This window comes from Amblyomma maculatum, chromosome 2 (assembly GCF_055883805.1).
Source record: "Amblyomma maculatum isolate TAMU_Amacu chromosome 2, ASM5588380v1, whole genome shotgun sequence".
In the NCBI taxonomy this organism is placed as follows: domain Eukaryota; kingdom Metazoa; phylum Arthropoda; class Arachnida; order Ixodida; family Ixodidae; genus Amblyomma; species Amblyomma maculatum.
Genome location: NC_139345.1, coordinates 119,024,171 through 119,050,059, shown reverse-complemented (window position 1 = coordinate 119,050,059; position 25,889 = coordinate 119,024,171). Strand labels below are relative to the sequence as shown.

Sequence of the window (25,889 nt, the reverse complement as noted above, 5' to 3'; positions counted from 1 at the left end):
CCCTTTTTCCTAGTTCCAATGAGATAGGCTCCTAGCGATGTTCGAAGGAAAGTGCGCGATTAGGTAAATGATTGTTCGACAGGCGGGAATGATCGTAAGGCGTATGTTCAAGCAGCATGATGTCCACTGTGCGCATGATGTCAAAATATACAATTTTTTGTGCGAGGCCCATTTTCTCAACTGCGAAAATTAATGAAAAAAAAAAAATAACGCAGCCGCTATACTGTTCCAGTGGACTATCGGTCTACCCAAACATGCGACTCCTGTAGCCAGCTCCGGTTACGGGTGCGTGAGGCTTCGCCACCATGCGCAAGTGTCCGGTTTCGGCCGACACCTCCCGCAGTACGCCGTGCGCCGGGACGTCACTGTCATCGCCGTGCGATTCTTCCTCGCCGCGCCTGTCCAAATTTCGCCAGCGCCGCCATAAGGCCAACGCCCGGGAACGCCAGCGAATGCACGGTCTCAACGCTGCGCTGGACATGCTGCGACGGCGCGTGCCCCTGGGTTGCCTGCCGGGACGTGACCTGCAACAGCCTTCACCGCCGCAGCAGCAGCAGCAGGGCACCGCGGTGCCTCGTCTGTCCAAGATCGAGACCCTGAGGCTGGCCAAGAACTACATCGGCGCTCTGGCAGAGACGCTGCGACAAGGCCGACCCATGGAAGCAGCTGTGTTCGCCCGACACCTGTCCAGGGGACTTTCCCAGGTCGGCAGGGAGCGCTTTATGCGGTCATTTGCATTTCAAGGATGCGAGTGTTGTGGATGTACCTTGCGTACGGTAGATAAGGGGTTCGATCCTCAGGCCGCCGTGTGATCGGGGGTTTGCCAATAGGTTGCAAGCTTTCCTCTTACATGGCGCTCGGCTTCTGTGAGGCGAACTGCTTGAAACTATTGTTCTTGAACCCTCAGCTCGTGCTGACCAAGCACTCCACAGGCATGGCGCTCATTTGCGAAAGCTTCCCTCCCACGCTGATTTTTTATTGTAGGATTTAAGCTGCTTTCTCTGGAAAATCCGGCTTCCGTGGTGTTGGCGATCTCAATTCGGACTTCTCCTTTGGAATAGAGGGTGAGACGGGAATCGAACCCCGTCTCCTTGCATCCCGAGTCAGACACGCTCCTAAGTCACTCGGACACGTTCTTATGGGGTTTCGTTAAGAGGGGATTTATACCTGTGCCGGGTGGTCTAACGCATATGTGATAAGTTACGAGTTACTGCGCCACCGCGGCGGGGCGTTCACACTGTAGAAAGAATTAATATGATTGGTTGGTTTGTGGGGTTTAACGTCCCAAACCGACTCAGGCTATGAGAGACGCCGTAGTGGAGTACTTCGGAAATTTCGACCACCCGGGGATCTTTAACGTGCACTGACATCGCACAGCACACGGACGCCACTCCGTTTCGCCTCCATCGAAATGCAGCCGCCGAGGCCGGGATTCGATCCCTCGTCCTTAGGCACAGTAGTCAAGCGCCTTAACGCTGCACCACCCCGGCGGGGCGTTTTGACTACATACCACGCATGAAGCTGTCATTATGTAGCTGTGTAGCTATATGCAATGCGAGAATGAAGGCCAACTGAGCGAGCTTTCAATTGCATATTCTTGACATGCGATGCGAACCATACTGCACATTGATATGTGCATGTGTGTGAAGAAAATTCATTGATGACGATCAAATGATGTGACAGTTTGTGAGTCATAGATAACAAGTTGATCAAAAATGAGGCTCATTTTGATGTTGATGGCCATCAATGTCGCAATTACCTCTTAATTACAAAAACAAAAAGGTAATCAATTCATTTATTTAATTAATCGCCTAGTTATCCAGCTCTATGACGTGTATGATGTCCACCTTGCTGTAAAACCCACCTGATCAGACCGCACGGACCTCGTAGCTTTTAACGCACCAATTTGTAAGGTCTATTCACACTTGCGACTAGATGAGGACGCGCGACCAGAGGAGAGGAGCTCGCCACTAGCGATGTTCGCACTTGCGACAGTCGCCTTCTCGTTCTGTTCTCGTTCCGAACGAGTTGGGTGTAGGAGAGCTGCTGGGCGATGACAGTGAACGTCGGTAGCTGCCGCTTGCCAGACACTTCAGCTTTTTCAGGCGAGCCGGTACGCGTGCCGCGCTGTCGTGTTTCCAGGAGAACGCCGACGACGAATAGACGATGTCAATCACCGTGATATCAATATAAAATGTTGCACTTGCGTGAAAAGCCCATTTCTCAGAAGTTCATGGTACTTACCGGATAGTCCGAATATATTTCCAATCTCCTCCCAGGCCATATCCTATCTCCCTGCCTTCGAATTCCGGGTGCCGTTTGTTGAAAAGGTAGGGGTATTCTTTAATTGCATTAAGAAGGTGCTCGTTCGAGTACTCCGGGACCTCGCTGATTGGTGAAATGGTTTGCGACTAGTAGTCGCGCGACTGGAAATTCGAGCAGCGCCCGATCGGCCCGCGGCAGTCGCTTTTCGACCGATGCGACCATTTGCGACTGTCGCTTTTCGACCAAAACGGTCGCGCTACCGCTGCTAGTCGCAAGTGTGAACGGGCCTTAAGAAGTCACTCTGTATTTTATTTTAGTTGCCGCTCGCGCGCAGTTTATTTCGGACAGTGACTGGATACTCGCGCGCAAGCTGAGTAAACTGGCTTACTTTTTGTGTTTCTTGTAAACAGCGCACATAGCTGCCCCCTGTCCTTTCTCGATATCGCTGCCCCTCTGTACTACTTCGCATCGCTGTTCCCTCTCCTTGTCTGTTTTATTTCCGCCGGCCACAGCTCGAGCGGTTAAGGTATCACTATATAGCGATTGCCTTAGCCGACTACGACATTTGTTTCATTTTGTATTTTTTAAGCCGAAAATCTTTCTTGCCTCATGCCTCGCGTGACCACAAATTGCGACCAAAAATGTCCTTCGCACATCTCATCCAGATATCATAATGAAAGTCACTGATAATTGATCTTGATAATTATGATTTCATTAGTCATAGCCATGATGAGTTACCGTCATAGTTGCAGTGCCTGACATCATAACAGCTCAATGTATACAATGGCCCAGACATACCTGAACACTCTGGGCGTTAGCGGAACTTCGCGTATAACACAACGCATCATAAGTGGGAACACAGGTGCACCAACAGACCAGCAACAGGAGAGAAATGCTTTCTCATTGCCCCACGTAAAGAGGCTTATGTGTGCCCGAAAATTTGTAATAAACCACCATTATTGCAGCCGCTGCTAGCGTGGAGATTTTAAGAAGAACTACTGCACCAAAAAGAGCGTTAATCGCGGTATGTGGAGTGCTTTTTGGCTGCGGTGGATAGTTGTTTTAAAGCGGTTCTTGAAAAAAAAAAAAAAAGAAAGAAAAAGCGCATTTTATAGGTTCACTACCTCCCGGTCTAATTAACAGAAGGTTGTCACGTTTGGCAGATTTGTGGACTGTGGATGCTCCGCTATGTGTGCATACTTTCTTTGAGCTGTTCTTAGTAGTTCGCTAGTTTTTTTTGTTTGTTTTTTTGTTGAAATTAAATCATGAAAATGAAACACAGGAAAGGCCTCTTCCTTTCCGCAGCTGCCCTATGCACCTCTCTTCAGGGTTGTCACAGTGTATTGGTACTGGTGGGACCGAATCCCGAGAACTCCACACGTCTCACTGAAATACATTTTGCACATTTATTGACGTATGCATGATCCGAAAGTATAATGTACTCGCCTTTTGGCAATTATACCTGAAGCTATATGAACCGCTAAATGCGTCATTTTTCTTAATTTTAGCCCGTTTTAGACCGGTTATTCTACATAACTATATTAATAAACAGCCCGAAACCACTTGGGATCTATCGACGTCAATATTTTATTTAAACACTAGAAGTGCTTAAGCACAAGCAGCTATAGGAGGGAATTCATTTTTCCCCTTTTCTATTCTAATTCGGCGGTCGCTTCTTTCGCGCCGAATTAGGGCCCTGAAGTGAATTTTTTTCTCGGCACAAAAATAGTCTGCAAAGGACGCTTTTGATAACCTGCCAGCGAGTGCGTAGCTTCATATGCCTTAGTGAAATGTTTGGTGGCTAGATTTTATATAGGCCATATCATCAGAGAGTGAAAGCATTCGGCTGGGATCACTGTGTACGCGACCGCTTCGTCAAATGTGGATGCCGTTCCCGAAATGCTTGCGGAAAAAGAAAGATACAGGTTAATAACTACAAACCAGACCTTATTTGTTTCATGTGAGCGCGTGAGCTACATGCTAACTGTACAGACTATAGGTAACTATAATTACCTAGTCTGTATACCGCCCTTTGCGAAATTAACCGCCTTTCTATCGAGTCGCTGGTTTATGCGGGCTGCGTACCCGCCTTAACATAATCCTGGAGTCAAACAGCGGTCGATACATTCTATTTTCTTCTCAAGTGCTGTGGGTTACCATAATACTAATAAAAATATACTTCGCTCGCATGAAATGACCATAGAAAAAGTCAAAGGAAGGTTTCGAGTTTTCAACGCGAACGATCTAGCTGGCTTGCCATGAGCGAAGGAACGGAAACAATTTCTTAACTAGTAAGGCGTCAAAGCGCCCTCCCCCTCCCCTCCTCGCCACACACACCTCGCCTTTAGATACGGTCCCTAGAACAAACAGCCAATCTCGCGTTGTCAGGCCGTAGTAGTCGTCGTCACGACCACCGGTGGTCGGGAACCATAGCTTTAATAGCTCGCGCTGTTAAAAAAAGTCACCAAAGGTAGACGGTTTTCTAGTATTGTTTTCTACGCAGACGACGGTCAACCTGATCGCGGGTCAGCTTCGGCTGAGTCCACGCGCCATCGCAACCCCGGATGCCACAGCAAGCACCGGCGGCGGCAGCTGCAGCTTCGCCTCGAATACGGAGGCGCCCTGGGCCGCATCGGGCACGCCTCCGCAGTCTCCAGCCTCCGTCACCTCGTCGCGTCAAGCCCGCAGACCTGCCGCCGTCGTCGCCGCGAACGCCTACGAACTGGCGCCGGACGCAGCAGCGCTGGTTCAACGGCCACGGCCCCCTGCGCCGTATCCGGGGGCGGCTCCCTAGACCGCCGCCCTTTGCTGCATGGCCCTGCACCTACAACGCGATCGTTCTCTTTCCTGACTGCCATGAATCCAAGTCCAGGAAAGACCTTACCTTAAGGCCGCGTCTATTTCGAGCCGGAGCACCCTTGAGAAGCGTGATGTTCTCCCTCCATAGAGTGCTTATATCGGTATTACAGGGGCAGTAGGAAGAATTGAAGTAGTAGTTTGCGAGTCTTAAGTGTATCGATTTGAAGAGAAACAAATGCGCGAGCTACCTAACCGCAGCAGCACCGTGCAGATGCTGTCTGCGTCGCTCTTGTTTGGGAACACCAGTTGCACGCTGCCGCAATAGCGAAGTGACAGACATTGCGTACGTTCTAGAGGCAGTATTTGCGGCGTATTCAAGCCGTGGACAACATCGAACAACATCGGCAGCTGCCTGGTTCACAGATTCCGTTGTTTCGCGGTTAAACGAACAGTGGCGACACATGCTGTAAATCTCTTAACAAACAAACAAACAAACAAACAAACAAACAACATCGATAATTGCGATTAGTATTGTCACCTCCTGCGTGTACTGGATCCTGCTCGGGGATTGCTGGATTGCTGCCGCATGCGTTGTTGGAACTGCGAACCTTATTCAACGACGTCGGAGGAACCCCGCTAGAAGTCGAAGTTATAAATAGGGAAGGAAATCGGCAAGTGCATGGCTTCTTTATTTTTGACAAAGGCTGTCCTTCGCAAGTGCTAGCACTACCATTTTTCTTCCACTAAAGGAACCGAGGAGTCATTAGAGAGATTTAGCACGCCGTGATCCGCGACCCGTTACCGTGATCCGCCACCGCGCGTTCCACTGCGCATGCCCAGATCAATTTGATGCCGATAGATGGCGCCACATACTGGGTGTTGGTACATAGGCCTGCCGCATTGGAACCAATCAGCTTGTACGCACCGCCCGCGAGCTGTAGAGGGTCATGGTGGCGGATCGCAGATCACGGTATGCTAAATCTCTCTATTAAACTGACCGCGGAGTCGACCGAGATCGAGGCACCACATGGAGCATTAAAAATGATTAAGCGGATGTATTATCACTAAATCGGTTTCAGTTACGTTCTTGGCCCATATATGGCCTGCGCCTATAATGATGAATCGAAGGCTGAATCACTCGCGTGCTCTGTCGCTATTCTCAAGGAAATTTTATGTGCTCATTCATTATTCTTTGTTCGAGTCGCACACCATTACTGTGGATTTTCTCCGCGAACTGTACTGCAAACCATAATTTCTTCCTTGTAGAAAAACAAAAACAAAACAAGAACGGCGTATATTCATTCGTTCCTAAAGTTTCGTAGTACTGAACCGTTAATAAAAATAAGTAAAACATTCAACAGTTATTACGCTTTCTTCGGATGCAATACACTATAAGACCAAAATCAGCTTTCGAGGCTGACCAAACCAAAGCTGATAAAGAGTATTTGTGTTCAATGTGGACCAGATCGTAACTGGAAGCATGAGAGACGTCACATGTGAATGCAAGCATAAGCTTATTCACTTCCAAAAAATGTGTGACAAGAACAAGCCGTTGATATACCTGCACTTTATCTCACACTTGAATGCGAGAGTGCGTTGTAAATATTTATTCAGAATTTTCTTGGATATATTGCTGTTGACATTGTGCATGTCGTGTGTTGTCACATTTTATCGCCGTTGAAGTGGCATTGTTCTTTTTTTTTTTTTGATACTGCGATAAAATTCTTGAACATGATTTCCTAGTCTGTAGTTCATGTCCGAATCACTTGGAGCAAGTTTGACCTTTTTAGACGATATATAATTTATTCTGGTAGCGTGATGCGTTGGCTTTACTACGATTTTTGTTGTTTTTGCTCGTACGTGTGCGGTGCTTTCCTCGTCTTTTCTAATCCATTTTTTTCCTTACAGTGTATTCTTCTGCGTGCAAGACAATCACATTGTTTATTTCCATCGTCCAACGTCGGTATGCATGACGTATAGTTGTGCAGTTCAAAATCCTTGCCCACTGTAGCCGTTATTGCCTATATGAATCGTTCGCTTTGGCCTCGATCGTCACGCATTAAATGTGCTTGTTACCTACCACTGGGCCCTTGTAAATGCCGACGGTATCAACAAGAAATAAAAACGTCGTACATCTTTCTCCTTCGCATTGTAGCCATTAAATTGCCTATATGCGTCAACCTGTGTGCTGTGCGATGTGAGTGTACGTTAGGAATCCCAGGTGGTCTAAATTTCTGGAGCCCTCTGCGAGGTCTCTCAAAGCCCGAGTCGCTCACGTTAAACTCAATAAACCAAACCAAACCTATATGCATTAACGTTCATGCCCATCTATTTATATTTTGTTATGAAGATGAGGATGCGTGTATCAATGCATAGCTGTAGTACACAGCCACCTGATAGGTGGACAAAGCGCGACATTTCAACAAGACGAACGAATTTTTAACCAAAACAGCGGCAAACTGTACTGCATAAAACATGTTCTTCTCAAGTGCAACGTTTTATTCTTACTGAGTCAATGTATTAATACATGGATCAATAACTGCAGGAGGGAATTTCTGCGGAAACCACAAAACAATTGTGTCGAGAAGCAGTTTCAAGCGCGCGCGCGCGCGCGTGTATTTGTGTGTGTGTGTGTGTGTGTGTGTGTGTGTGTGTGTGTGTGTGTGTGTGTGTGTGTGTGTGTGTGTGTGTGTGTGTGTGTGTGTGTGTGTGTGTGTGTGTGTGTGTGTGTGTGTGCGTGCGTGTGCGTGTGCGTGTGTGTGTGTGTGTGTGTGTGTGTGTGTGTGTGTGTGTGTGTGTGTGTGTGTGTGTGTGTGTGTGTGTGTGTGTGTGTGTGTGTGTGTGTGTGTGTGTGTGTGTGTGTGTGTGTGTGTGTGTGTGTGTGTGTGTGTGTGTTAGAAAGAGTGATAATATTTAAGGTAGGCTCCATGCTCCTGTTTTGTCCTGCAATGTAAAGTCGTGGCTATGAGGTCAGGGCAATATACCAAATAGTGGAGATGCACAAGCAATAAGCTCGCATTATACTCCGCAGCCGCACTGTGCAACGACTATGCCAGGCCGTTGTAGATTGTTGCATTAGGAGAAACGGGGACACCAAATGCATCGATCTTTGGCACTGAGAAAGATCGCTTGAAGAAAGATTGATTTAATTTAGAATTAAGCTTATGTACCTTCAAACATTAGTTTTTGATTGCACATCGCAGTGCTGCTCTTCTGATGTGCTCCAAAACTGACCTTTGGAAGAACCGTCATCGTCACTACGTTCGTAACTTGGCATCGCACGATCACAATTTCACAATGAACATTCGTCTCTTTCCACCTCAATTGGAGGGAAGAATAAGCTTGGAGTTGCATAGCAGACCCGGCACGTAAATTCGAAGTTAAAAAACGTCTGTCTATTCTGTATAATTTTTGTAATCTGCAAATTGGTAGCTAGTAACTCTCCGACTTGCCACTATTTTAAGAACCTAAAGCACGAAGAATGACGTTAACTGGCAGCAATTTGCATAAATGTCTGTATATTTACAGAGCACGCTCTGCGCTTAATGGACGGTCGCCAAGCATGTGGCAATGGAGTTACGCGTAAACGTCGCTTGCGCCAGCTAGGCGAGCACTAATGCGCAACGACAACGAAACAAGCGGTTCCCTCGTCGGAGTTAACCAGATATTCTTGTGGGTAAACACCTTGTGTTTCCTTCTTCTAATGCTCTGTACCTGCGATACCTCGCGTATTTTCCGTAAGACAACTCATTCGACAGAAAGGTGGTAACCTGGCATAGCGCATCTTGGCACGAAACAGCATAAAAGACAGAAGAACGAGGAAAAGATATGACCAGTGTTCATGTGTTCGCCTTGTTTCGTCCCTAGATGCTCCGACAACAGGAGGCCGCGAAGCTATTTTTCTCTAGCATACCACGTCGAGTTCTTCCAGCTGTCTTTGCCGTGTTTCGCACCGGAAACCGCGATACACCCACACTCCATGATCATTTCAAGCCTTGAATGAAACTGGCCGCACGCAGCCGCATTGCACCCTCTCCGAGGGGAACCGCATCCACAGTGACAAGGAGCTCCGTCAGCGGCACACGCCCAAGGCCGTACGAGCAGTACGAGTGCGATGCGCAGCCGGTGACTCACCCGCGTAAGCAAGCATCGTACACCTGCTCGTAGTACAGAAAAAGAGAGAAGAGGAAAGGGGAGGGAGCCTACGTCTGGACTGGTCACGGCGGCGATATGTGCCAGGGGTCGACGGAGTGACCCCAGCTGCTCCTTCACGCGGACGTCTCAACCACGTCCTTGCAGTGCGCCCGGCGGCTGTCCGCCCACGGACGACCGTTAACGTCTGGGACGAGCGGTCCGAACCAGTTTCCCGCCTTCGAAGTTTTTTTGTGTAAAGAAGTAAGAATAGACAAAAGGTGGGCAATTCTTACGGTCTGATGGCTTCCCGCTGAGGTCGTTAGCAGCACGCCCGCTGGTACATTATAGACTAGTGTGAAGTACATTTGAATGCCGGTGCACGTAACGCAGCTGGAGGAGGGTGGAAAGTGCAGAAAATGGCTGCGTGTAACGCGTCGTTTTGCACTTTGATTGTTGCCAGTGAAGTCGTTAAAAATTTCGTTCGTTTTAGGCTTTGATTTTCCGCTGTGGTTGTTTGCTAGATGGCGGAATTCCGCAACACAAATGCGTTCGTTAAAGGGAACATGAAGCGGTTTTCAAAACAGAAGATAGTTTTAGGAGGAATTTTATAGAATAATACTTCGTGAACTCGACTGTCACGTTGAAATTGCTCCAAAAGAGCGATTTGTGTCTTTATTTTCAAGGAATAAGCAGCAATGGCTGCAGGCTGTTCAACGCGCCGAGTTACCGCCCGCTGTTTGTCCAAGGCATCATGACGCCATCGTTGCCACTAGTCGCCACCTAGGTTGTTGCAACTGCTATGGGCTTGCTAGGAAAGTCGCTTTTTTTTTTTCGCAGCTGAATATAATAATAATTGGTTCACAGGAATGGAAAGGCGCCTTATCTGTCACACTTGTTTCTGCGGACACCTGCACCCCGCCGTATCAGAATGGAAGGAGGTGGGCGTGAAAGTGGAGATAGAGAAAGAGGAGCCGTAGTGGAGGGATAGGGAGTAATTTCGACCACCTGGGGATCTTTAACTGCCCCGCCAATGGAAAGAGGTGGGAGTGAAAGTGGAGATAGAGAAAGAGGAGCCGTAGTGGAGGGATAGGGAGTAATTTCGACCACCTGGGGATCTTTAACTGCCCCGCCGGGTTGGTGCAGTGGTAAGACGCCAGACTACTGTGCCGGGGTTCCCGGGTTCGAACCCGACCGCGGCGGCTGCGTTTCGATGGAGGCGAAACGAAGTGGCGTCCGTGTGCTGTGCGATGTCAGCGCACGTTAAAGTTCCCCAGGTGGTCGAAATTAATCCGTAGCCCTCCACTACGGCTCCTCTTTCTCTCTTTCCACTTTCATTCCCACCTTCCTCCCTTCCATTACGGCGCAGTTCGGGTGTCCACAGAGCAAGTGTGACAGTTACTGCGCCTTTCCCTTCCTGTGAACCAATTTATTATTATTATTATTATTATTATCTTTAACTTGCACTGACATGGTGATGGGTGAGGTGATGAAGGGTGACAGTTCCTGGCCCTACGGGGCTGGGACGGTAGGTCAACGCCGCTTGCGGCGGGGGCTAGCCAGCCACTGATTTTTATCTGTTGTAGGCCGTCATTGCACCCGCCACCGCTTCGGTGGTGGCGTCTTTCTCTCCCTCTTCTTTTTCTTTCTTGTCTATTTTCTCTTCTGTCCGCACGAGGCAGCGGAGGTGGCTCAGCTACAGCGCCAGTAGCATGCAGGCCCGTACATTTTCTTTTCTTTCTTCCTACAGCCACAACAACAACTGACATGGCACAGCACATGGACGCTTCTTCGTTTCGCTTCCATCGAAACGTAGCCACCTGCGGTCGGGATCGAGCCCGGGTACACCGGCACACTTAGTGAGTCGGACATCTTAACCACTGCGCCACCGCGACGGGGCAATTTTTTCGCACCTGTATGTTATATTTCTCGAGATAAATTCGCTATTATCGAATCTATTCGCTCTCCGAAAAATCAATGCGCTTATTCGTATACATATTCGGATCTCCAGCTTTCACACAGAAGCGACAAACGTCGGAAAACGGACATCTTGGATCATACAATTGCCGTTCTTATCAACAGGCGTACAAGCGGCCGACGCACTTAGAGCAGGAACGCGTAAACAATAACAATGGTTGTGCCTTTCGGCGCATTGCCTTGCTGTTCGCGCACTCGTAAACACTTTTCCAACAAACGACTGAATGTTGCTCACATAACTAATAATACCAACGCTATGCATTCGAGCCAGCCCTTACCTCGATCTAGGCTTCCTTCTTTTGACGAGCTTTGCTCCTGATGGCGGCGATGCCCATTGCCCATGATAGACGATAGGCGCCAGTAGAAGTCCGTGTAATGAAAGTGATCTGAACGAAGCAGAGTGTTTCTTGAGGGTTTGAAGTTCTGTCTCTGGACATATACAATTCACCATGTTGCAAGCTCTTTATTTTTGGGAAAGTGGTGGAGCACATAATCACGGAAACTTCTGTTCGTGCAGCCGTATGCCGCGCATAAAAACACTATGCTGGGTGCAAAGTTATGCTATATAGTACACTGACTCGGCCACTTGTTGAAAGCGAATGCACAAAAGTAACGCGTGAAAGAAGTTTTTTGCAGCGGCTTTCGTCGTACAGGAAAACCACAGCAAGGAAGCGGCCTGCATTCATCGCGAGGCAACGGTGACGTCGTTTCCGGTTGTTCCCTCTTATCACTCTTCATTTCCTTCGGGGAGGGGAAGAAGAGACATCAGGCGGATTTAATTCGAGTATGCTGTAATTGCTACGCGTAAAATCGCGCAAAAACTTCGTAGACGTAAAATTGTGTTATTATGGTTCAAAGCTATAACGGCTAAATATTTTCCAGTTGTGTAACCTCTTCATCTTCCTTTATAACTGGTAAGAGTAAGTAATTCTGGTGTGTTCAGCAGTGTGTTACTGATGCAGTCATGCACACATTGTTGTTCTGATTACAGAATATAACACCAGTTAAATGCCATGATTTGTAATCGGCGTCAAACACAAAAATCAGCGCTATGCGTCCCTCATGTCATGTTCTTCGTCCTTGTCTTTGCGCTGTTAAAATAATGCACAATTGATTAGATAAAACACCTGAGGTGAAAAATTTTTGTGCGTTATTTTAACAGCGCAAAGACAGGGACGAAGAGCTCGAGGGACACATGGCACTAAGTTTTGTGTCTGTTTTCACTTTCATCTTTATCATACTACTAATCTGCAGTAACCTGCCAGGTAGGTTACCAGGGCAGCACACTTTGTGATAACTGGCTTCGTCTTCCCTCTTTCTTTTTTTTTTAAATTTTGCACTCTTCCTTTCTCGTGCCGCTAATTTACACTCCATGCTCACTGACATACTGCAGCCTTCTTGAGCAGCTGGTGTGGTGACACATTACAGGCGTTATTTTGAGACGCGGAGCAGCCGGGTTGCGCCTTATCGAGACGCCGAACGCCCTCAACACGTCGTATAAGCCGGGCGCGGCACGGGTCATTTCGAGAGATAGCGCCTGCAGCGGTGATGTTTCAGCCTTATTCTTGGTATAGTGCACTGAACACGGGTTCATTGTTCCCAACACAGGTTCTCAGACGACCGCCGTGACTCATACGTGCGCTTTTCGACCGCCGCTCCTCGCCCGTAATTGTTTTGGTGTTGGCATGAGCCTTGGCTGTTTTTTTTTCTTTGTTTTGTTTTACCCCGCTTGTAATTGTTTTGCGTAAGCGCACGCATGTGCATCATTGTGTGCGCAGGTGGCGCCCAACTTTGCTTTTCACGGTGGATTGGTGTCTGTTTGCACATCGACAACCCGCAGGCACGTGATGAGCGGGCTTGACTAATTAGGGTTTTTCCTGAAGGGGCGCTTCCAAACAACTACCTTGTCCTTGAACCGCTTTATCATCGCGCCGTGCCCGCTCCTGAATATTCGCATTAAACGTGACGGTCTGACATCTCTGCGGTCGCACTGTCGACTCGCACAAAGCTCGCTAACGATCTTGAGTCTAGAACAAGAAATTCGCCGTCGGAATGGGAGTCACGAGCTTCTGTTACGGCTGGGATATATACAAACATCCTACGCGTTCATGCCTAAGGTGATCTGGCACTGACACCTGCGATTTAACAAGGGATGTTAAAGTAAGATTTATACATGAAAGCTCCCAGCTATATATCCTCCCGTTTAGATCATTCTTTAAAGGTTCAAAATACCAGTGCCGTATAAATGTCTTTAAAAACTCATTTTTTGCTAAAACAGTGCATGACTGGAATAAATTGCCAGAAGTTGTCTTAGTACCGCAATCTTCGTTTGAAAACGCTCTGTCGCGCCTTTTGTTGAATTTATTATTTTTTTTTATGTGCTGTGCTGCTTGTGCGTTTTCAAAAAAAAAATTGTTCTTGTATACGATTGTTTATTATTACAATATGTCATTTTTTGCGTTTTTCTTGATTTCATGATTCTTTTGTTATGAGCTTGCTCAGTAATGGAATGCGTTGTATTTTTATCATTTTTATTGTTTTGTTTTTGCAAGTTGTCAACTGCATTACGGTGTATGCTTTTATACTGTATCCCCCCTACTAAAACGCCTTCAACGGGCGCTGTAGATGCATGTATAAATAAATAAATAAATAAATAAATAAATAAATAAATAAATAAATAAATAAATAAATAAATAAATAAATAAATAACTGGACTTCTGCTCATCCTAAGCTTCTGTTCGCTGCTGTAGCAAGCAGCACACCAGCATTGGTCCAACAATGGCTCATCACTGGAAAAGAATGGCATCAATATTGGACTGATATTGGCATTTGGGCATTTTACTACATTCTCCATTCTTGGCCCATCTTTCGTTCCAAGATTGGTCCAGTGTTCAACCAAGCTGGAGCCACCAATGTAGGCACAATATTAGACTTTCCATTCATGCACCATGATTCTTGCCAATACTGTCCAGCATTATACCATCATTGTATTACCAATATTTGTTTAATACCAGCTATTCCATTGATGGCCCATTGTCAATGCCAATATCATACCAATGGTTAGCCATTGCAGGTGCACTGGCTACTCCATTCATGCCGCATATTGTCGATACCAATATTAATCCAATGGTTTATGGGTACACCGGCTACTCCATTCATGTGCCATTGATGATGTCAAGATTACACATTTTGTGGCACTGCCTGTGCAGGCCATAAAATGCAGCCTTTTTCATTCTAGCCATATTCGTGACAGCACATCGAACTTGCTGGGACAATAATGGCCTTTCAAATAGGAGTGGCCATATAAATTCAAATTGTTGCTCATGAGCAACCAGTAGATATTCACAAAACAAGGGCATGGTTCACAAAAAGATAATATTTATTGCAATTGTTACTATAGACGGCAGTTGTTACTAGCCAGCGCTGAGGGCACACACAGCAGCAGTTAGCGGGGCAGTGGCAGGGTTGGTCAGGGCAGGGCGGGCTCTCGGGAAGTGGAAGGGGCCAGGGAGCTGGAGGGCACACTCATAGGCGTAGTGAGGGGACTGACCCTGCAATTGCATTCACAGGTGGCATGCCTGGTTCGCCAGGGGAGGTTTCAGCATAACGCCTTTTTCTTCCACCCCCCCTGTCACAGGAACCAGGCAGCCACCTGCGAATAAATGCGTGTGCCTCCAAATCGTCCACCCCAACTTTTTCGCAAATGGCACCTGCACAAAAACAATGAGGAAACAAAATTTACAACACTATTACGAGGCATATAAAATCGCGCGCATTATTTTAGGAAGATGTAGAAAATTCCAGGATTCATGTACCGAAATTTATGGTCAATGAGAAACACTATACTGATGAGTTCCAGACTAGTTTCAGCTGCCTTGGGTTTATTAGGATGAAAGACGCACATACATTGCATAGCATGTGCCCTGTTGCATTTTGATCGCCTCCACAGCAATACGGCTGAGACAGCCAGTGTTTCATCCCACACTAGGAATTAGTGCTTGATTATCGGCTGTCTCCGCATATGACTGGCGCGCTAGTTTTTTGCCGCTCCTACGCTTTCTGCGATGTGCAAACAGTTTATACTAATAATCGTTACCAAGAGAATGTTCGGCGACCATTTTCATTTTTTTTAAATGGCTAGATATAATATACACAAGCGATCTAAGCCCACGACTGCTGCACTGGCCGCTGGTTAGCTGATATACGCTTTTGACTGGTTTTGTGGGTAGTTCACTTAAACGGGAGCTCACTTAAACGGGTAGCTCACAGGTGCATCATTTTTACACATATACTGCTTGTCCAAGCAAATTTGATCCAAGGGATAAAAAAAACATTTCGGAGCCAGGCAAAGGAAACCAGATATATATTGCTGGAAGCTACCTTGAGCGCCACAGAAAAGGTTTTGTTTGGAATCCTTATTGACTGTGATGATGGTGATTGTGGCGAGCGTGCGGGTGGCTCGAAAGGAAGTGAAGTGTGGCCGCGTGCGGGGCGGGCCAGTGCGCGTGAGTTTGTTCCGGCAAGCGAACGGGTCGGACGCTCCTGGGCGTCGCTGGCGGCGGAGATCATCGTCCTGGGCCTGGCGTTCAAGGCCGGCTCGCCAGCACCTGTCGGGCACCTGGTCCGAGGTCTGGTACTGCCCAGCGCTTCGTCATCCGGCGAACAGCTTGCGAAGACAGCTCAACCGCTCCAGCGTGCCTGGCCGCCGCACTTGTGCTGCCGCACTGGTGCCGCACTTTGCAGTACCCGGGCGTGACGCGGTACCCCGCGGTACACCGCAGTACCCCGGACTGTGAAGCAGACGCCGGATACAGACGTCGGAGCGTGGCCTGCCGCGCTACCGAGTCCTCGGGCGACTGGAAGTCCCAAACCAGAAGTAGGACGGTTTTGTGTTGGGACATATCCTATTGGGATAAGCTAGGCTGTATGCATGTCTGTGCCAGTTACGTTAATTGGTCAAGAAAAGAAAAGCGGCCGTGTGTCTGTGAACCTGCTCTGCTACCTGCCCAGAGCTCCTGAACGGACCTGGACCCATAGATAACATCACATTGACATTATTTACCTAAATTACTGATTAATGACTTACACAATAAATGGTGTTGCTACTTTGAAGAGTACCGGCACAATCCACGTTTGATTATTTGTGATAAAGAACCCTCACGTCTGCATTTTGAACGCCAGATACAATAGGAAACCACGAAAATACAGAAATCTGATTCCCGGACAATGCAATTGAGGACTTGGCTTGGCTCGACAGCCCTGTGTAGCGTTAGACCTACAAGTTGCCTATGGTTTCTTCGTCCGCGCCAGCACATCGTCCAACAAGACTGTATTTGTATTTTACAGCTGAAAAATACTGTTAAACTCATTTATATCCTTACCGCTTTGTAGTCATTGTCCGCATTGCAAAGTTCGGCGCGCTCATTGTAACTCGAGCCTTCATGTGCGCCAAAGGGCCGACGCGAAGCAACCATCGCCAGCATATCACCCTTACTCATGCATGGGGCTAGCAATCTTAGCGGCAGGTTGTTTTGTCCGCTCAAAATCATGTTGTGAGCAGCACAGTTGAGGTGCGCGAAAAGGCTGGTAACGGTTTCGGTATCTACATAACCCGGAATTTATCTACAGCTGGAAAAAAAGGTACACATGAGGTTTCTAACCGCAAATATTGAAACAGGGGTTTCCGAACGTGCTCACCGACTTTGTAAGTCCTATTTATTGTCTAAAGTGAATATTTAGTACTTGAAGCGAATAACCTCACTTCCCCACGTACAAAATAAAAATTTTCTGCGCTGTCCTAAGTGGCTGCCAGCAATGCACCACCGGTTTCCATCGTCTGTTTCTAATGGTTTATTTATAACCCTTGGCTCAAGCTATGGGGCGCAGCAGGTGTAATGTAGCTTGAATAAAACCTGCAAGAGATCATATATATGGGTAGATTTGTAAGGTTTACAGATTTCACTTACAAATTCTACAGGAATCGCGTCACTGCGGCCTTTCTTTAAAATTGACACGTAATAGCGCTATATTCGTGGCTAAAATAAAGTAATCAACGCATTAATTCAGCTTAGCAAATGCAGCTGTAACAGAAAGTGAGGGCTGGCTACACCTAAGGTGTGCCTAGCTTTCTAATTTTCTTAGATGGCACAACCGTTCGAAATATGGAATATTAAAAAAAGCCCTTGATATTGGCTTTCTCACAGCGTATTATGGGTGCCTTAGATAAGAAACATAATCGAGGTCCCATGGCCATCTTTCGTTTCCAATGAAATTCTTATATGTGGTGGGCAAGTATCTAGGCACAAAAGAATTAACCTTAGTTTTTCAAGATACGCGTAGTTTCCTCGAAAAAAAAAAACAATTGTATGGTATATCTCTAGAGGTAGAAAACGCTGTTTTTGCCATTTCAAAATGTTGCAAGTTTGGATGCCATGATTTTGTCATCTGCTCTTTTTTACTCACTAAATATATGCAGGTTTTATATTTACAAACACTATTAGAAACCTATTTTGTTTTTGCAGTTGTGTTATTAAAAAATCGCAAACTTTTCTTCAGGAGCAATACGCTGCAAATATATTCATTTTTAACCTTATGTACTGGCATATGATGCATTAGGTTGGTTGCACTAAATATGTTTTCACTTCCTGACGCATGTTCTTAATTCCATGCAGTATCTGGAGCTCCAGACCACTAGGTGTGTTCTCCACAACGCATCAAAATTGCTCAGAATTCGAAAACAGCAGTAAAGGGCAAATTTGCTGCAATTAAAAAAAGATCATCTTCGATTTTCATTCAAATCCCTCTCAAAAATCTTCAGTACCTCAAAAATATCACGGACTAAAAAGTGTTGCGTTATACTGTTTAAAAATATAACATTAAATATTAAACCGAGTGCTTGTGCTGATAATGGCCAAACTCAGCCTGCATTCTTGCAAGATCCAATAATATCTCGGCACAGAACCTATTTTTCTACATTATCTAGGTTCCATTCTTTATTTCTGAAAAAATTTGAAGCTCTAGATTTGTGTGTGTATCTGCATATTATTTTGAAATTGGACAAAAGTAAGAAAATGGTAAAATAAGGAAAACTGATTAGAATTGAAGAAACGGCCGCAACATCAATTTTTATCAAAATCTGTGGAAACAATGCAAAGTACTTTGTTAATTTGAGTCAGTAAATATATTGAATTCTGCAAAATGTAATATTAGAAATATAAAAATGCTTGTTTTTGTTCTATAGATGTGCTTATATGGCTCCCCCTTATGGAATAGGCATCAAAACTTCAATTTAGTATTTGCTTAATTTAGTTACATTTTACCCTAAGTAAAATTTAAAACATTGTCAGCGCTTAACACCGTTTTTCTGCTTCTGGGACAAATACTTAATATAGCTTAAAATGGTATTAATTCACTATTTCTGTCAATTTCATGGCAGAACGCAAGTGAAAGCTGAACTTTTTCTTTGTCCTGCATTCTTTTTTATTGCTAGGTGCAATAGTATTCAATCTAGGTTATTAATATATTATTACATTTGTCATCTTTGACCACCACTAACAATACTATATTTTTGAAGATGATTTTTCAATGTGTAATTTTTATAATTACAATCTTAAGCAAATCGCTTTCCAGCATAATACTTTTGGTGGCGCTACAGAGAACACACATAGCAGCTTAGAGCTCCAAATTCTGCCTTAAATTAACAATATGACCTGCGTAATAAACACAGAATATTTTAGTGCAAACAACGCAATGCGTCACGCCAGTATGTAAGGTTGAACATTAACATTTTTGTAGCGCGTTGTTCTTGAAGCAGTTTGCGATTTTTTACTAAATCAACTGCATCAATGAAACACACTTTTAATACTTCTTATACAAGTAAACGTTACCCAAATGCGGTGAGTAAAAAACAGTGGATGACAAAATTTTACGCAACCAGCCGGCCTCCAAACGTGCAACTTTTTGAAACGACAAAAACGGCGTTTTCCAGCTTTAGTGATAGGCGTTTTTTTTTTTTTTTCGAGAATACTACGCCGCATCTGGCAAACCTAAGGGTCATTCCTTTGTGTCGAGACATTAGCCCACGACATATGAAAATTTAATTAAAAAAATGGTCATGGCACCACGATTACTGTTCCTGTCCGAAGACATCCATATTTGTTTTCATTTCGTCTCTTCAACAGGCTGGTTTAGCCAATGCGGTGAATAAAAATATCAGCGCATATATTAAAGATTTCCGCGCTATATGTTACACCTAAAGCTCCCTATATTGTCACAACTGTCATACATTATTTGTAGCTGAAACATCACAAAAGGGATTCGATTGCAAATTGTTCGCTAGTTAAATAGACGTACGAGATGACACACGTATACTTTGTAGAATACAATTTAGGAAAGAGCAGATACAAACTACAGGCGAATAATGCTATGATATGGAGCATATGTATTACTCCGGTTAACAGTAAAAAAATCAACTTTTAACATATTAATATATTCGACAAACTATTGCATGCTCACATAGGAACACAATTAATGAGCTCATCCACGCATCTAATGTCCATGGGCATTAGACGTGTGGATGACTTCGTTTTATTCCAATTCGTGCGTCACTCAAAATAATTGAACGAGAAAAAAGTTAATGTCTACCCAATTTTCAGTGAGTATACCACAAATTATACTAAGGTGCTTCATATATGTCACATCACCTAGCAAATGAAATGGGATAACAGAAGTAATCAGACTCTAACCCTGATCAGCATTTTGCTTTTGCGCCATCTTTAAGTTTTTAGGCAGGCTTTTCCACTGATTATCCTCTTCTTTATACCCCTGCCACCCACAAGACACAAATCTTCTGGGGGTACCGAACTGTTGGTTTTCGCACCAGTGATACAACTTAATCGATCCATTTATACGTAGAAAACACTCTCGATGCGAACCTAAAAAAAAATGAAAGCATGTATGTGTAGGCGAAATCATTCACCGGCGATTTATTAATATGATTTGAACAATAAAATCAAAGGATCACACTCGAAGTAACAAAAAAGTGGTGGAGAGATAGGAATTGAAGCAATGAAAGGCAGTTGCTTTCTGCAAAAAGCCAATAGCAAGAGGTCCGCCGTCTATAAGAATAGGCAATAAAAATAAGGCATATTTAAAGGTGCATGCAGCAGTTACAGTGATGCAGTGCTACCTTTTTTTAGGCAGGCTTTTCCGCTGATTTTCTTCTTCTTTATTGCCCTTCCAACCACAGGACACATATCTTCTGGGGGTTGTCGGTTTTCGCACCAGTGATACAACTCAATCGATCCACTTCTACGTAGAAAACGCTCCCGATGCGCATCTAAAAAAATGAAAGCATGTATGTGCAGGCTAAATCATTCACACATGATAAAACAATATGATTTGAACAATGAAATCAAATGATCACACCCAGAGCAACAAGAAAGTGGTGGAGAGATAGAACTTGAAGCAATGAAAGACGGTTGCTTACTGAACAAAGCCTATAGTAAGAGGTCCTGCGTCTATAAGAATAGGCAATAAATTAAGGCACGTTTATAGGTGCATGTAGCAGTTAAAGTGATGCAGTGTTACCTTTCTGTTTCACTGCAGTGATTGGTATAAATATTACAGCAATTGCTAGGCATCTCAGGTAACCCCATTGAAAACTTCATCCAAAGTACCGAGGAGCAGTGGCGTGTTATTTGCAGCTGTTAACGGAAAGACAGGCTATCCTATGAGTGCATGCGCATTTCCTCCTTTTTGTATACTTGAATAAAAGCGACTGAACAGTGAGTGTTGTAAGAGGTGCAGCGTCCCTAGGAATGGGGAACAAAATTAAGTTATAGTAAACAGAGGTACAAAAAGAAGCAAATATGCCTGCAATAATAGCATGATGGCCTACCTTTTGATCAACAGCTGTAAACAACCTGTCACTGCCAGTCGGTTCTTTAGATAGGCTTATCAATGCCAGAGCTTAAAGCTAAGAGCAATATGAGTAATGTTTATTGCGGTCACGGCCGTAAACAATTCTAGCGGAACACTCCATTACTGTAACTATTCAACCGTCCATTTATACATATCGTTCATTAAAGAACCATGCACATCATATTAAGTTGCTCTTTTCTACTCCCAAATGATTTCCTATAGGATTAGAATACGTGGATCGCTGCTTCGGTTTCAACATTCTTGCACGATGGCTATGGCGTGCACTTCATGCATACGGTACGGCACGTGAGGTACAAAGAGCTGTAATTGCCGAACAGGCGGACCTGACGTCCTGTCCCATTTCGCCTGAAAGTGCGCGCCGTCATCGAGCGCTTCGCGAGCAATATTTCGGACGATATGGTTGCCTCATACAGGCCGTCAATGTTTTGTACATTGTGTCCCGCGTGCACGTTGTTTACTTTGCAGTGACAGGGACGCAGTGCACACACGGCTGATGTGCCTTTTTGCTTGTATTGTTATTTTCCCCCGCCCTCGAAGCGCGTCTGCGAAATCGCTCTCCTATTGTCGCCGCTTTCTGATAACGCTCTCACCTGAAGGCACGTGCTCAGAAGGGGGGCGTCGATTAAGAAAATTTTGAAAAGGGGCTCACGCGCTGTTCACGGCTTTCAATTCCTCAATATGATATTAACCATTATAAAAGTGGAGGTTCATTATGACTTAATTATAGCCTAGTCATCAAGCGGCATCACGCACATGTCTGCCCCACTGTAAAATTCGCTTGCGCAGACGGCACGAACAGTTTTCAAAACTTCGTCTGTACATCTGAAAACAAAAAACTGCCCTTAACCCTTAACAAAATCCAAAAACTGTGTGAACATGGCTTCCTGCGCGCAGAAGAGAGGCTGTCCAAAATATATGTACAAAGCCGGGCGCATAGTATCTGGTTACTAATTGATTGCGGCGCGCTGCACAGTCAAAAAACTGCGCAAATGGCTGCCTGCAGTGTTCTGTCACGTGTTGGTGGCATACACACCTGTTACGCACGGCTCCTCTATTTTCGGCGCAAATGCTATTCATAGCGCAGCCAGCAAATAGGTCCACGCACTTATTGCTTGCATGTAACCCGGACGAAAATTCGCTTAGTTCTTGAAGTCATTCTTTCCCGCAGTTGTTTCGAGGAGAATAAGAAAGAGAACATTTGGGACTGGTAGGAGATTATATAGAACCAATTATGAAGCAATGGCATGCTGCAAAGATATATACTCACGGTCTAAGATGACGGCGTTCACTGAGTCTGATAATGCCGATGGTATCCCGCCGTTGCTGTAATCCGTACTCCGGCGACATTTCACAGCTCAGCTATTCACTGATATGTAGCAAGCACCAACCGGAGCACATGGACATGTATAGGCGCAAGAGAAAATTATGCACAGCACAATGAAAAAGAAAATTAATGAGGGAAGAAATTAAAGAAAGGTTTAAGAAGCTGTCACAAGTCTTGTAGCGTCTCCAACAAGCTCTGAAATGAACGCTTCGGGAGGAGGCCGCACAGCAGCGCAGCTGGGGATGCTGTCTGTTGTGTCTTGCACGTAGACGCGTAGGCGAGGGGGAACAACGACCCGCTCAACCAGCGCGTGATTCCCGCCGCGGTGTTGTGTTCGCAAGGGCTGCGCGTGGGAACGAAGGACCAACGACCCTCTCAACATTCCATTCCTACTTTACCCGGCCCTCTTCTGCTTGCACCGGCCAGCCGTGACTTCGGACCGTGCCGATGAGCGGCCGCCAGCGTGCACCGCTCGAGTCGAGTTCTAATAAATAGTTTTGTTTTGTGTGTTCGCAAACGCATTGTTTCTTCAAGCCAACCACGGACAAACATTTTCTAAAAAAATAGAAAGCCTCCCCATCTACCATCCACATTCTTGCGTAAATCCATACAGCTGGTGCATCGACAAATGCGCGCGTCCCCTCCCTTTCGCCACCTATGATCGAACAAAGGATGGTCGTTCGACCTTTTATATTTACTTCAAAATATTAATTATATACTGTTGCGTGATGACTGATTAATAATGTCAAAGAGGTGGAGTTCCGAGCTTCTCTTCTATTCTGGCCAACTTTGGTTATAGATTATACAAATTATGCTCAAGTTAGCTAGCTGAAAATTATCCGACTAAATATATACATGTTTTTATTTGTATTCAGTTAATGTTCGCTTTTCGGTTATGAGTAGATGTTTTTATAAAAATTCTAAACATCGGCCCAGGAAACGAAAATTTTCCTAATTTGCAGGCCTTTATTTCAGGAAAGGTTCATGGTAGAGCAGCAATAATTCCACTATATGTTCTCAGCATAATTATCCGCAAACAGCTAAAGCTCATATTTTTATGACATTTGGATACAGAGATACGATCGCGCTAATTTACAGAAAACAGCGAACATTGAAAATTTTTAGGAAAACAAAAACAGTTTTCACATTGTTTAAACTTTTTCCACCTATTCTACACTACTTCAGCTTTCAAAACCATTAAAACACCTTGCATAATTTTGTTGCGCAAGTGCAATACACAGATGTTTTTCGCAATCACCTTCACCTTAACGCGGATTGCACAAAAAGACGATAACGTTCAATGAGCAAGCAATTCGTATTCCAAATCATTTTAGTAGAATGAAAGAATTGGAAAGGGCATGGAAAACTGCCTCATTAAAACAGTGTTTGTAGGCTGCATTCGTTTTTTCGAATGACTCGACAGCGCACATTATTTTCATTCCTGTACAGTTTTTTTTTATTCCTTTGCCACCGCCTAGCGCGGTTGGAATGGTCAAACTCTAAACTAATAGGCGGAAAAAACTATTTTTTTTTTGTTTATTGGCGATATATATGTTGTGCGCCATATAAATGTACCGGGGCCTTCATGCTCGCAGTCTGCACGAAAAACTCATTTTTTTTTTACCACCGTGTGAATGCCCAAAACTAAAATGGTAACCTCGCGAGTCTTCCGGCTTTTCATTTTCCAGTGATTGCGTCTAGAAAGTACATACATCGTATTCGGTCCTTTCTCCAGGTAAACAGACGATGCTGCGCGTAGTTCCTTATGGATAATACAAAAGCACTAGAACAATAACATCGCTGAGAAAATGGTCATTTGTTCCTTCAACTTGAGGCAACGTACGTTTTCCTTCTCGGCAATGAAAAAGCTACCTTCTAATCACTAATTTAATGTCACATGAACATGCTATGGCGACACGATTTTGTTTTTATGCGCGTTCTCACTGACAACTGGATTTGTACTATAGGTTACGTATAGATGCAGGGATGTAATCGGCGTCCAATACAGGCATATTGGGTCGTGAGTGCTAGCCGGTCTGGGGTATACATATGTGGTCGCACGGTCGTGCTATCATTAGATATAATTGTGCGACAAACGTACGCGCCTGCGACGAAATCTGCATGCATGCCAATAGGCTAAAACCATAAACACATATAGCTGACCCCCAAAGGTGCGCCGCATATGACGAATCCAGACAGTTGCAGCGGTACGTTCTTGAATGCGTTATAGTAATTGTCGTCCCGTACGTGGTACTTGGTGAGGTCCGAACGATCGGCTGAAATGTTGTCGGAATTAAATGCCGCGGTTTGGCGTCCAGCGCACGTGTATTCAACCATAAAAATGGAGAATTTGTTTTGATTGAATGGTCAACGGAAAATATTCACTTCGGCAGCCCATTAAAGCTGCGTTTTTAGGATGGCAATGACATTTGCGAGATCAGGGGAAAAAGTGGTCCATCGTGGGCAGTTTTCATACAGGGATAGCTAATACTGGAAAAACACAAGACAAATTGCAATTGTCCATTACAGCCAGTTTAAAACAACGGAACGGTCAACGTCGGAAGAACACCGGACACCTTGGTCCATTGTAGCCAGTTTTAAAAACTGAACGGGCAACGCCGGAAGAACACTGGACAACATGGTCCATTGTAGCCAGTTTTAAAAAAAAAAGAACGGCCAACGACGGCGGAACACAGGACAACTTGGTCCATTGTAGCCATCTTTAAAAAAACTGAACATCCAATACTGGAAGAACAGAGGATAACATTGTCCATTGTAGCCATGTTTAAAAACCGGAACATCCAATGCCGGAAGAACACAGGACAACTTGGTCCATTGTAGCCAGTTTTAAAAAACGGAAAATCCAATGACGGAGGAAGGCAGGACAGCTTGGCCCATTATAGCCAGTTTTAAAACCCGTGCGACCATTATTGGAGGAACAACGGCAGTCTCGGTCCAACATAGACATCCTGTATGTACAGCAGTGCCAATATCGGGTACTCACTGTACATCTTGGCCCAAGCTAGCCAGTGTTGGCTACTGGCAGCGCCAACACTGGGAGAGCACTGGCTAGACTGGGCCATTGTTGGACATTGTGTTGACTGGCATGTCCTATGTTGGGAGCATGCTGGTTAGGCTGGCCCAATGTAGGGCCACTGCTTGCCGTCGTACTTACAACATTGGCCCAATGCTTTGTGCTGCCGTTTGCCTGACTCTCCGCTTGTTATAGACTATAGTTCATTTCCTTAGCTTGTTTTGCCGTTCTCTTAAAACAACACAGATGTACAGGAACCGCCTGAGGAGAAATATGGGTGACGTATTGGCTAGGCCCGGCGCTAACTTTATCACCGGTGAGGATTTGTCAGTGAGATACTAATGGCTTGGATCATTGATCTCAGAAATCTCTTGCATAATGTGCCAGTTAAAGCTTCTTCCGTGTTTTTCGAGACGT

The 25,889-nt window shown here is 45.2% G+C and overlaps 1 protein-coding gene and 1 long non-coding RNA gene across 2 annotated transcripts; one reads left to right on the top strand and one right to left on the bottom strand.

The window, feature by feature from the left end:
- The first annotated feature begins 250 nt into the window (after positions 1–250).
- LOC146199686 (uncharacterized) lies at positions 251–5,059 on the top strand. The gene is made up of 2 exons (XM_084592802.1): positions 251–704; positions 4,769–5,059. Exons 1-2 carry the CDS (start codon positions 306–308, stop codon positions 5,057–5,059), a joined length of 690 nt encoding a protein of 229 aa, XP_084448928.1. The 5' UTR covers positions 251–305.
- Positions 5,060–14,533: 9,474 nt separating this feature from the next.
- Positions 14,534–22,743, bottom strand: LOC146199685 (uncharacterized). Its single transcript, XR_014704766.1, has 3 exons — positions 22,382–22,743; positions 20,360–20,509; positions 14,534–14,882 (listed from the first exon to the last, which is right to left on the bottom strand). It is a non-coding gene; the product is annotated as an uncharacterized LOC146199685 (long non-coding RNA).
- Between the last annotated feature and the right edge of the window lie 3,146 nt (positions 22,744–25,889).

What these genes read in the sequence shown, in the direction of transcription:
- LOC146199686 (XM_084592802.1), top strand. Translation starts at nt 306, where the DNA reads ATGCGCAAGTGTCCGGTTTCGGCCGACACCTCCCGCAGTACGCCGTGC. An exon ending in TGTCCAGGGGACTTTCCCAG is followed by an intron (nt 705 to 4,768) that starts GTCGGCAGGGAG and finishes TTTTCTACGCAG; the next exon opens with ACGACGGTCAACCTGATCGC.